Source organism: Phalacrocorax aristotelis, chromosome 2 (assembly GCF_949628215.1).
Source record: "Phalacrocorax aristotelis chromosome 2, bGulAri2.1, whole genome shotgun sequence".
Classification (NCBI taxonomy): domain Eukaryota; kingdom Metazoa; phylum Chordata; class Aves; order Suliformes; family Phalacrocoracidae; genus Phalacrocorax; species Phalacrocorax aristotelis.
The window spans coordinates 553,396-566,076 of record NC_134277.1 but is presented as its reverse complement, the minus strand read 5'-3'; the positions used below and the strand labels follow the sequence as shown (position 1 = coordinate 566,076).

At 41.8% G+C, this 12,681-nt stretch overlaps 2 protein-coding genes across 4 annotated transcripts in view; one reads left to right on the top strand and one right to left on the bottom strand.

Annotated features, from left to right (window-relative positions):
- Positions 1-12,681, bottom strand: part of DHX30 (DExH-box helicase 30) — a 215,867-nt gene that overhangs the window by 103,728 nt on the left and 99,458 nt on the right. The gene's annotated exons all lie outside the window — the stretch shown is intronic.
- The window catches only part of SMARCC1 (SWI/SNF related BAF chromatin remodeling complex subunit C1), a 90,610-nt gene that overhangs the window by 30,149 nt on the left and 47,780 nt on the right, over positions 1-12,681 (top strand). For all 3 annotated transcript variants that reach the window (XM_075082032.1, XM_075082031.1, XM_075082033.1), the window contains 5 exons: positions 595-719; positions 1,504-1,563; positions 2,222-2,259; positions 4,752-4,873; positions 8,839-8,910. In XM_075082032.1, the coding sequence (XP_074938133.1) occupies positions 595-719; positions 1,504-1,563; positions 2,222-2,259; positions 4,752-4,873; positions 8,839-8,910 (417 nt within the window). The remainder of the gene's footprint in view (positions 1-594; positions 720-1,503; positions 1,564-2,221; positions 2,260-4,751; positions 4,874-8,838; positions 8,911-12,681) is intronic.

The following is a 12,681-nucleotide window of genomic DNA, read 5'->3' as shown; positions in this document are numbered from 1 at the left end:
GTTGGGCTCTGATAAGACAAAAGTGGAAATTTATCATCTGAGGTGAGAAGGAATTAGTTGATAATCTCAATTACTTTTCCGTTCCAAATGTAAAGCCTGAATTAGGTTCTGTAAGGAGCGGTGTGGGTGATTCTGCCTCTGTTCCCAAAATGGCTTCCTCGGTACACAGGATCAGTGGTACAAGCCAGCATGCCTTGAAATGGTCTGTTGCCTCTTCCGTCCCGTGCAGCAGATGCCCTTATCGCAACTTTAGAAAGGACAGATGTGAGTGAATTGCTGCTCCCTTGAATCTCACTAGTGTGCAAGTGCTGCCAACATGCTGGAGACAGTTTTGGGATGGAATCAAGATTTATAATCAGCGGTGGTGTCCAGTCTTGGAACAGTGGAAAAGACCGGGTTTTTTTGAAACTTAGTTCATTTTAGTGACATACAGAGAATATTTTCATTACCTCCTCCAGCACCACTTCCTACAGCATTCATGTTTTCATAAGTGTTTCCACCCAGTCCTTTAATCCTGACATCTGAAAAATAATGTCAAGATGAGAACATCTGACAGTTGCAGCTGGCAGAGAATTTGTTTGTGATCTGTTTTAGACAAGCAGCCTTATATGGGAAAAGGAGAGGGCAGAAGGAAGAAGATGAACAGGAAGATCTTACGAAGGACATGGAGGATCCCACACCAGTACCTAATATAGAAGAAGTGGTACTTCCCAAAAATGGTAAAATATGCATACACTGGATTCTTTGAACATCAAAATGATTGCTTAAACTGCACTGAAAAATACACTGTATTTTGTCAAATCTTTGAAATACTTTCTGGCTGTGGGGCCAGGTGATCTGCGCCCATCTGAATTTGTCTAGTCAGGGATTTGAACATGACAGCTGAGAAGGGCAGCGATTCACCTTCTCTTGGAATAGATCTATGAAAATCCACTTAAATGTTTCCCTATTTTAGGATTGCTCTCACCCGTTATACAGAGTTCATATTCTGGGGTGTAGAGTTTTCTGGAGGAAAATATTTGTATGCCAAGTACCCAAGATAAGCACATTAAATGAGTGGAAACTCTAGCAATGTGCCAAATGCATTCAGTTCTTAATCCTTTTCAGAAAAATGTTGATCTGTGCAATACCTGGTAAGTAAAGATAAGTCAGAAAAGTAATTCCTTCTGTTAAGTCCTTGACACCAAACCATTTTGGGTGTCACACCATGTGGTTTTTACCTGGTTTGAACTTCCAAGTAAGAATTGTTACATGTTGTACAGGTGGAAAAAGTAGAGCACTCGGTGCCCTGAGTGCGCGAATAGAAGCTGCTCTGTGTTCAGATGTGAAATTACAGAGAAACCAGTCGGTGCAGTCTGAGTACAGCAGACCATCTGTTTGAACTGCAAAGACCTGACCGATAGAACTGATGATTGATAAGACAGCAAAAGCATGCTAGGCTTTGATAATTGTATCTTGCCTGATGGTTACTCATCAGAGTTTCAATCTTGCTTCCTTTTGTAGTGAACCCAAAGAAAGACAGTGAAAACACGCCTGTGAAAGGAGGAACAGTAGCAGACCTTGGTAAAACAAACACCCAACACCCTCCAGCACTCCCTCCCCTAAGTTTTATAGTAAAGTCTTACTTGCAGACTAACAGAGTAAATATTTTTAAACCTCTCAATTTTAAAAGTAATGCCTAATTCTACTCTTTCATTGAATTAATTCAGTTTTCATATGAGTTCAAGTTGAAACGTGTTGACTCTTGTTCACTTGCAAGGCTGTTCCCTTGTAGGTATCTTTTTTTTTTTTTTTTAATTTATGACATAAGCCCTTTCCTGGCAGAATTTTTCTTTTCTTACTGGGAATTGAGGTGAATCACAGGTTCCCTGGCCTTTGCTAAGCTTTTGGCATAAGAGGTATAAACTGGTGTCCCATATCCTGTTATACAAGGGTACATCTAGGGCGCTGGGAAAGGTGTTAATTAGGTATAGATTCCAAAGTGTGGAAAATGCTAATTTACCTTCTCTGTATTCTTATCTGTTCCCTTGCCTGGGGTAGTTGAGTGCCTGCATAAGGATGAGATTGCCTTAATGATGTGTGGCCCACTTTGCTTTCCCCCTCACTTCCCTTCCAAGACAAATGAAATATTTTTTCCAGCTGAGCAATTGCATTGCTAGAAAGGCTTGTGAGCAATCAGATGCTCTTCATTAGTGTAATTGTCAATGCTTTTACCTTTCAGATGAACAGGATGAGGAGACAGTAGCAACTGGAGGAAAGGTAACAGCAGCTGTTCCTCACTAAGTCTGGTACAAACTGAGATCGTGGAATCATGGAATGGTTTGCGTTGGAAGGGGCATTTCAGGGTCACCCAGTCCAACCCCCTGCCATGAGCAGGGACATCTTCAACTGGATCAGGTCACTCAGAGACCTGACCAGCCTCACCTTGGGTGTTTCCAGGGATGGGGCCTCCACAGCCTCTCTGGGTAACCTGGGCCAGCGCTTCACCACCCTCACTGTGCAGAATTTCTCCCTTATATCTAGTCTGAATCTCCCCTCCTTTAGTTTAAAATCATTACCCTGTGTCCTATCAAGATGTTAATCACATCTCCAGTAACTTAACCAGTAATATTTTTCAAGTCTTACATATGAGTACATTAGTCTCTGATAGTAATGTAGGTTTGCTATTATAAAAATTCTAAAATGCTGTGAGATTATTTTGTGGTTTTAAATCTAGTATATTAAAAATGAGAATGAGGAGACATGGAAAAGTATTTTCAAAGAAGCATTTTTCAGATGCAAGGTTTATCAAAGGTTATTCTTTTTCTTCAGGTTTCAGGACTAACCCTAAACCCCAGATAGGCTTCCTGATCGTTTTCATAGCATTGTCAGGGTATTTAAGTACATTGGTGTGCCAGGCACTATTTTTAACAGCTTGCCTGGTATAGGATGGTTGCCTGATCATGCAGTTAAGAGATCACATCAGTGTTAGGTTCAGACGGCTGCACTCCTGCACAGACAGGCGCTTGGATTGGTTATACACATAATTAAGAAAATCTGACTTTCCCTCCGTACTGATGTATTTCTAGTTGTACCGTATTTCAGTTCGTACGTCCCGTCTCTCTATGTGTTTTCAGAAGTGCTCAAAAATCCTTTCTCATGTTTTAAAACGAGGGAAGGTGACAACTCTAGGTATACAAACCACTGACTAGCTAGTAAGCAACCTTTCTTTGAGGTTTCAGGTGCAGGTGTCACGCTAGGGAGTAGTGGGTTTAAGTATCTAGATACAGACACATGAACAGAAATCACCAAAATACGATTCTCAGGCAACTGCTGTTTTCCAAGTTAGTGAAACCAGCTCAGAAGGAATGTGACAGCAGGCCTTGCCAGGGTGGGAAATGCCCCCTTTTCAGCGTAACTTCTCCAGCCCTGGGTGTAGATAACCCAGAACTCACGCAGCAGCCTTAGTATTTGTTCCATGTTTAGATTGGAAGAGGTTTGCTTTTATATCCTGTGCTAAACAGAGGGGTTTTGGGGGATGTGGTCTGTTTCTCTGCTTAGGGAATGCATTTTGAGAGGAGAAGGGTGTTAGAAGTTCAGGGGATGATGCGAGGAAGGACCTCTTTTCTGAATAGCTATTGTCAGGTCACTAAGTAGATTTAGAATGATACCTTGTCTGCGGGGGAGTTGGTCCCCCAAAAGGTATGTCATTGATACCAATGACTCTTTAAGATCTTGCTTTAGGGACTCAGTTATTTTTAACAGTCTATTGTTTCTCTGAAAGCTGTCTGGATTAGAAATTCAGATTAAAAAAAAAAAATCTTTTAATGTTGAGTTGCCTACAAGCTCTTCAGCACCCGAGGGTTTCTCATACAGTTCATATCATGCAGAACACCTCGTGTTCCCAGGAGACTTCTGTTGTGAAGCAACAGAGTGACCAAAGACTTGTCCCTCTTCTTGAAAATCTTAAAATCTTGCTCACTGGTGCCTTCACAGCCCTGTATGAGCGAACTCGTGCGCCTGTTCACCCTCTGAGTGGGAGCAGATACAGGGACACGCAGGGCTACAAGTTGAATTTAGTATCTCTTCTTCACAAAAGAGAACTATCTAAGACCAGCTTTAAGATTGATCAAAGTGAGTTTATCCAAGTAAGAGTTTATGGTCATGAGATGCAGTTTTGCAGACATAAAACTATTACTGTTGAACGGTGTCTTCCAGCAAAACTAGAAGTAATGACCCTGATTTCCTTTAATCCTCTTCTGAGGAGTGACAAGGTTAATGGAGGAAGAGTGGCAAAAAATACAACCCATCTTAGACAATACTAAAATCAGTGCAGTGTCAGTAACTGGAGATGGCAGCAAGAGCTAGGCTGACAGCTTACAGAGTACTCCAGATTCGTGTGGTATTTATTATACGTGGCTGCAGTATACTGCAGAATTGAAATGCAGCGCTTTCTCCCATAGTTAGGGCAGGGTTAACTTTATAAACAGGATGCAAAGTGTGATCTAATAGTACTGCTAAGTATGTCCTTGAGATTTGAGAGCTGGCTTTCTAAAAACTTCTTAGTGGCCTTATGCTTTCTTCACTATTTTTATGAACATGGATTACACTTTCTCCATTACATTTTCCCCACAGACCAGAGGTTGGGTCAGGAGAAGTTTATTCTGCACAGGATTGGAAGGCACTTGTTTCGGACTAACTCTAAGCGGGCTGAGAGTTGTTAGGTATGTCTCTTGGAACCTACTAACCATGTTATTCTCTCCATGATACAGGAAGATGAAGATCCTAACAAAGGCGATCAAAGCCGGTCCGTTGATCCGGGTGAAGATAATGTCACAGAACAAACGAACCACATCATTATCCCAAGCTATGCATCTTGGTTTGACTACAACTGGTAAGAAAGTAATTTGGAACTGGGGGAAGACTTAGAGTTTTGGTGGTTGTTTCTCATAAATCAAGCTGAGACCTGAAAGAAATTGCTGTTGTTTAGGTCTAGTTCCCAGGTACAGGTACATATTTTTCCATTTATAAATCTTTCTGAGCTGACTTCTGCAGCTCATGGGAATGAGGAAGAGAATTTCGGACAGCATAGATCTCTGGTCTACCTTCTCAGCATTTTTTGCTTTACCGTGATTTTTTTTTATCATCTCCCCACCCCCCCCCAATAATTCCTTTCTCTTCTCCACTTCTTTAGTCCTTGTATGATCTTTCTACATTTGTATCTACTTCTGAAAGCTAGTGGCTTTTTATTTTGCTTCAGATCTTGACTTTGAGGATAAGTTACTGATTATACAGGGAGCATAATGGTTTCATTCTGGAATCCTCCTTGGTCAGAGGTTTGTGGTGTCCTATGACCATATAACTCGCTATATTAACCCTGATGTTCTCTGTGTACTCAAACGTTTGCAGTGTGGGAAGAGAAGCAAGTGATTGGGAATGAAAATCCCTCTACAAGTTAAATTATTATGTAGTACTTTTTTTTTTTTAAAATAAATCTGCTTTGGAAACAGAATAAGTTATGGTCAGTTGTCTGGAAGGGCCGTCATTTGAGGGTGCGTTTTGTCTTAGCCCTAGGAGTTGAGACATTTTTTATGCTGGAGTCTAAAAAGGTCTGCGATGACACTTGAGTGTTAGGTTTCATGTGCAACATAGAAGTGGATAACTTTTTAAGGTCATGAATTAAGATGAGATCTGAACTGTTAGTGTAAGGGTTGGTTCAATTGCCAGCTCTGGCAGACTTTGCTACCTTGAATCAGTTGCTTAGCCTATGTCTGCGCTAGTAGCTTGAGTTGACCTAAATCCCCATAAATAGAACCATCCATTTTCTCAGTCCCCTTACTCTCCCACTTTGAGATGATTCTGGAAGCAGAAAAGCCAGAGATCACACAGACTGAATTTATAGGTGCTCCAGTTGCTTTGTGAGCGGAAAAGCTTGAGGTGTAGCTCTGTTATGCACACAGAGTGAAACGCTCTGCTGATGCACTTCATAAGGCATAAAGACCTGTGGATCTGCTGTAGATCAGGAAAGGCAACTTTGTGCAGCTCGATCTAATGGAGGCTTACTTTAAACCGAGGTAGGCCTATCTGTAGTCTCTGTGCTTCAATTCCTTGGTTGTAAAGTGAAGGTGCAATAATCATAAAATGGTTTGGGTTGGAAGGGACATTTAGAGCCCATCCAGTCCTGCCATGAGCAGGGATATCTTCAACCAGATCAGGTTGCTCAGAGCCCCGTCCAACCTGGCCTTGGATGTTTCCAGGGATGGGGTATCTCTGACCTCTCTGGGCAACCTGGGCCAGCGCGTCACCACCCTCACTGTGCAGAATTTCTCCCTTATATCTAGTCTGAATCTCCCTTTAGTTTCAAACCATCACCCCTTGGCCTGTCACAACAGGCCTTGCTAAAGAGGTCACCCCCACCCTTCCTACAGCCCCCTTTAAGCACTGGGAGGCCGCAATAAGGTCTCCCCGCAGCTTCTCTTCCCCAGGCTGAACAACCCCAGCCCTCCCAGCCTGGTCTCACAGCAGAGGGGCTCCAGCCCTTGGAGCAATTTTGTGGCCTCTTCTGGACCCACTCCAACAATATAATATATATATAGTATAGTATAATAATATTTACCCACTGAGAAAATTATGACAATGAGTTTGTCACAAAATCTCTCTGACACTATTGTACAGGTGCCTTTTGGGCATTGACTGGTGGTAATGGTTGATTAAAGGTTCTTGATGGGAGCATTTGTAGTAGTAGCAGTAGCAGCTAAACCTGTCTGTGCAGCGCAGCTAAAAGATTAACACGGTATTTCTGAAGAAACAGAATAGGCTTCTCATTGCATCGGGTGTACTTGCTCTGACCTTGTAACAGGCAAACGTAAAGCATCTCTGATGGGAAGAGTGGACAGCCACACGGTAGCAGGATGATGTGCAAAGAAGCTTTGATTTTTTTGGATTCTAATGATCCAGAAACAGCATGTTAAGCTGATTTGGATTTAAGGCTGAAATCACAGCACAGCTGTGAGAGCAACATTTTTCTGAGCACTTGTTTTCCGTTCAGAGAAAGGTTTTCGTAGTTCTGGAGAACTCGAGAGCGTATCTGTAGCCCTGTCCGACCTCAGGCTGTGGGTGTTATGGCTGTTGCTGTGTCAGCAAGATGCTTCTTGGGTTAGGTAAATAGAATAGTCATTGCTAAAATGAATTTTCTGGTGAGAAGATAAATTTTATTTAATGCTCCATTCAGTTTCAGTGTAATCTCTTATGCTTTGGGCAACTTCACTGAAGAACTATATATTGTGTTTGTTACTAAAATCTGACCAGTTTATTGGTTAATCTTCATCTTCAAGTTAGGGCATCTTCCTGTGAATGACAAGTTGAGTAAGCGGTATCAGTGTAAAAGGACAATTACATGGTAGGTTGAAAGCTGAATGTATAGGAGGAAGGAAGATTTGTAAAGGGTATATTTTTCTGCTTCCTTTAACAGTAACGGTTCTTAATGGACCATTGTAGTTCTCCAGTTCTTAACTTGCATAAAATATCTGCCATACTATGAGTTCCCCTCTTAAGTTACTCTAACCAGCCCAGCATTTCTGACACTGTTTTATAAAATGGACATTTTGTTAATCTTGAAGCGATTTCCTCACTTAGTAATAGGTGGGTTAAATCTTAGGTCCCTCAAAGAATTCACATATTAAGATCTTAAAGAAAAAAATGGGTTGACTAATCAAGTTCCATGTACTCTGGCTGCTTACTTGCATTGCAATTTTGCTTTGCAGTGAAAACCCTTTTCTATATCATATTATATTACATGGATAATACAAAAGGATCTTGTTTGTTGCTGGTAGAACTCCGCAGGTGCAATCACCCTGCAATTAAAATGTTTCAGGACCAAATTTCCTTATTTATGCTAAAATAAATCATACCACTTCCTCCAATCCTTTATTTAGGGGATATGAGAAGAAATATGAGAACATGATTTGCTAAGTTCCTGCAGTGCTACTTACATTGTCAGGCTGGTAGTACGTGCAGGATGGAAGATTCTACTGAAAGAACGTTTACATTTAAATGACACGTTACCTGGAACAGCTACGGAAGGAAAGAAGTATTAATGGCTCTGCTAAATAATTGAAGCTGAATTTGCTGTGATCGTTAACTTAGCTCCTTCTGTATGCTCCATAGCACCTCGTGTCGTTAGTTCTGCTCTTCCATATGTGGCCAGTTTTTGCTCCGTGTTTCTTCCTTGGAGTGCAAAGGGGAAGAATTATTTTTAAGACGGTGTTTAGTTGCTCCCAGTGCCCAGACTTTGGATTTCATTGTCCCACCTCGCCGGGGAGGCAGCAGCTACTTTCCTGAACCCGGTCTGTCCCCTGCCTGACTTGTGAGCGCTCGTAGTTACTGGAGGTCCAGTTTTGGAGAAGGACTCAAAGCACTTGCACTCCCATCTTCTAAGTGAATGCTGTAAAAGCTTGGTTTCTTTGAGGTGTCGGCACTTTGCTGGATGTTCACGCTAACTAGGTTAGAGAATAAAGGTATTCTGTCAGAATGCAGGACTCGTGAAGGTACAGTTGAAAACAGGCTGCTCAGTACTTTGCCTTCGGAGTTTAATCAGGGCAGCAGTGGGTGCATAGCTTTGCATCAATCGATGACTGAGTTTTGTGATGCTTTTTTAATGCAGTTTTGCTTGCTTGATGAAATAAGCAGATTTCAAAGGGTCGTGCCAGAATATGAGGGGTTTAAAAAAAAAAACAACAAAAAAACAAAAAAAACCACCCTTGCTATAAATGTACTCCCTCAAAACAGTCCTTTGAAGGTTTGCAGAGTACTCCAAGATTATTTAGTATTTGGCATCTGAATTGTGTGTTTTTGTTCCAGTATCCATGTGATTGAACGTCGTGCTCTTCCTGAATTCTTCAATGGAAAAAACAAGTCCAAGACTCCAGAAATGTGAGTAAAACCTGTGAATGTAGGTGTGTAAGGGGTTGGCAGGGTAAAGGAGCTTTCAGTTTTGTGAATCCTGTGGTCGCTTCAGCTGTGCCTGTGTTAAGCAGATATTGTCTGTAGGGGCATGAAAGAAGGAAAGAGCACCTGTACAACCACTTCTTGTAGCTTGATAATGTCTGTACGTTACTGTTGTAGAGCTAAAACTTCAAATATTAAAGTATAGTTAATAGTGGTTATCCAACAAAAATAGAACTAGTTTCTCCCAAGTAATACTGGAACAAACTCTTGAACTTTATGTGGTACAAGACATGATCATAATCCTCCTTATTCTTCCTCTCCCTTCTCATGCCATGCTATGTTTTTGAGACTTGGGAGTTTTGTTGCCGAGTTCGTTGTAGGATGCTGTGTCAGGCTGTGGAATGAATTTTGCAGTTATCTGTGGTGATTTCATGGTTCCCTGAGCAGCTGACGGGTAATTCTGAAAGTGCAGGTGAGGGTCAGAAAATGGATCTTCGCAGGCCTGAGATATAACTCTGTTTTCAAATATTGGGTAGTTTGACGTAAATAGGAGAGCTGGAGTTGTGCATTGCAAGAAGAAAAATATTTTTTTCTTATGTAGCTGTTCCAAACCCCCAAGTGACATTTTAATTCTGGACATGCCTATTAAATTTAGGTGCCATTCTCTCAGTTGAATTTAGATCCAGTTTGTACCTGTCTCATCTCCTTATGGGATCTGGTATCTACTGCAGAACTTAAGTGTTCTTAATTCAAAATGATACACGCAGTTGTTTAAACAGATTCCCTGAAGCTGTTTAAAAAAAAAAAAAAAAAGCTGATTATTGTCTTGAAGTGTTGTAGGTTTTTTCGTACATCAAATGATTAACTTCTGGTCTGACTTAGCAGTGTAACAAGATAAGCTGTTGATTTTGCATCAAATTCTTATGTTAAGAATTTACTGCAAGGCATGTTATGTGCCTTAGTAAAAGTACCTCTCCCCTTCTCCAAGAGTTTTCCTGTTACAGCAGTAAGGTTAGTTATTCAGAGTGATCTTGAAAGGTGGTTGATTAAAGGAAGGAAGTCAACATCAGGCTTTTGAACAATGTGCTTGTTGCTACTAAAATGATAATCCTAATATCTGAGAGTTCACCAAAAGATCATAAGTTAGAACACCATAGTATGCCTGGTGGCTTGGACAGTGGAACTAGGCCGACCGTGTTCACTTTGTCTCGGTATTGAGCCTTGGTCTAGTTGTAGAGCAGCTTTGCGGGATTTTAAACTAATTTTTGAGTTAACTATTAAATGAAGCATTTGAGGTGTCTTCTCAGAACGCGGTTTTAACATCAGCAAAGCCATGCATTTTTCATACATAGCTTCTTCAAACTAACTTTTTTCCCCTCGGTTCCTTCTTGGTGCAAGTGATAGTGGTAATACCATCCTGCGTTGCTCTTCCAGCCGGTGAACAAGGCAGACTTCAGAGAGTGTTCTTGCGCGTGGGTCTCCTCTTCTCAGGCCTGACCAATGTTTTGTGAGGCTTCCGACCTAATCTTGAGATAGAAATGAGAAATTAAGCTTTTTCAACCTGGAGAAGAGAAGGATTGGGAGACCTTCTAAAAGCTGCCCAATGCACAAGGAGGTTACTGAGAGGATGGGGCCAGGCTTGTTACTGAGGGGTGACACAGCAGGAAAATAGGTTGGGCTGAAACACAGCATGTTCTATCTTTAAGTAAGGGAAATCTTTAACTCTGAAGAAGGTGAAGCACTGGGATGGGGCCCTGGGAAGTTGGGAATGTTCTTCACTAGAGGCTTTCCGGTCTTGCTGGGCAAAGCCCTAAGCAACCTGGTCAAAAGTCAGTGCTGACCACGATTAGAGTAGGAGATTGGCTCAAAGACCTCCTGAGGTCCCTGGCACCCTGAATGATTTTTCAGTCTATAGTCTTCACTGGCAACTTCTCCACATGACTGAGCTGCAGGGGTAACTGTAGCTGCATCATAGCGATTCCAAAATGGATTTCATCCAAAACGTATTTGACGCTAACTCTGCTCCATCAGTTTTATTCTTCAGCATGTTTTTCTTTTGGCGTTTCTAGGACTTGGCGTCTAAGGCTACCAGCATATTGAATTGTGAAAGGACGCTTATCTTTTGTATTTGCCATTGAGGCGGTGATCACGTGTGATCCCATGCTTCCTTTCTCAGGTGACATCAAAACATCACATCTCCTGATACTCATCCATAAGCTTCTACTAGTTATTGCCTAGGAGTGAAGCAATTAGGGGCTCCTCCCAATCCTGATGTTATCCTAGAGATGTATTTCTGTTGCCATTTAGGGATTGTAGGAGTAGCATGTTGTCCTGGCTTTGTGTTTTCTTTTCAGATAAAATAGAAACGTCCTTCTGAGTGGAAATTTCTTGCCCCCGGCTTAGTTTTCAGGCTAAAAGAAATACCATGTTTCAAAAGCTCACACAGGTTCATTCTTGTGACAGTAGTACCTGGGGGGTGGTTTCTGTCTTAAAAGGGATTTTAACTAAATGTTAGTTGACTTACCTTTCTCACTGTTGACAAGTTTTAGCTGATGGGTCATCTTGTTGTCAGAAACAGACTTCCTTCAGGATAAACTTGAGGGATGTTTCTGTCCTAGGTTTCTCTTTTCCCCTAGTAATATGACCTTAACTAATAAGGATTCAAACTCACTTCTGCGGCCAAGACCACTTTAAGGTACCTATTGTCGAGCAGGTGGCAACCCGGTTCTCTCCAGAAACATTCAAAAACGTTCCTGAATATTCCTGTATGGAAGAAGTTCCCTTTTCTTTTCTTGCTACCAAACATTCAACACGGAGGAGCCCAGCACCTCATCCCGTAACTTTTTCCAGCAAGTTGCTTATAAAATTTGGTCAGAATGGAGGGGTGGGATTTCGGCAGGAGGGTGTACTCGCAGCATCTGTCTGCTTATGTCTTGCCTGCGAAAGGCGTTGGTGTTCCATATCTGTATGTGTTACATTTCTGGTGACCAGCTGCTTTTGCACACTGCGTATGAGACATCCCCGCCTTGAATTTTCCAAAGGCAGACACTGCTTATGATACGCTGCTTTGAACGCCTCTTTGGGTGGGATGCTCACTTGTGTTTGCCAGATTGGTTTGTTCCATCTACACAAAAAGGCTAGCGATAATTTTATGGTAGTTTTTGTTGTTCCGAACAACTTGTATTATGAAGCATTAGTACATTCCAGAAACTTACTGACAAAGGGTGAAGCAGTGTCTGGAGTGCAGGAAATGGGCTGAACCCCAAAACCTCCATACTTGGACTGTTGTGCACTGAAATATGGGACTCACAGGGGTTGTTTCTGCTTCAGCTGTTCCCAGCTCAGTGAGCGGGGAGTGCTGTGCTGGCTTCTGGGTTCTTGCCCCCTGCTTTTTGAAGGTCTTGTCTTCTCTGTTTTGCTGTTCTCTAACCTTTCCTTGCTGTTTTTTTATGCATTAAAAAGCCCACATATAGAAACAGTAGCATTCTATGCAGTGTACTGCTTCTGGTTTTCTGCCCAGCGTTTTTCTTCCAGGCTCACAGAGGGGATTGAAGAGGATTCTTTAGCGTGTTTCCATGTGAAGACCAGACCCCATTAACTTTTTTCCGCAGCTAGCAGTCTGTTGTGCAAGTGTTTGGTTACTGACCAATTTGTGTGATTTGCAATTTAAGCATGCTTCAATGTACTGCTAATCCAAACACAGAAAATCCAGAATGAAACAATGTGGAAGAGAGAGGTCATATTCAGTGCATAAAA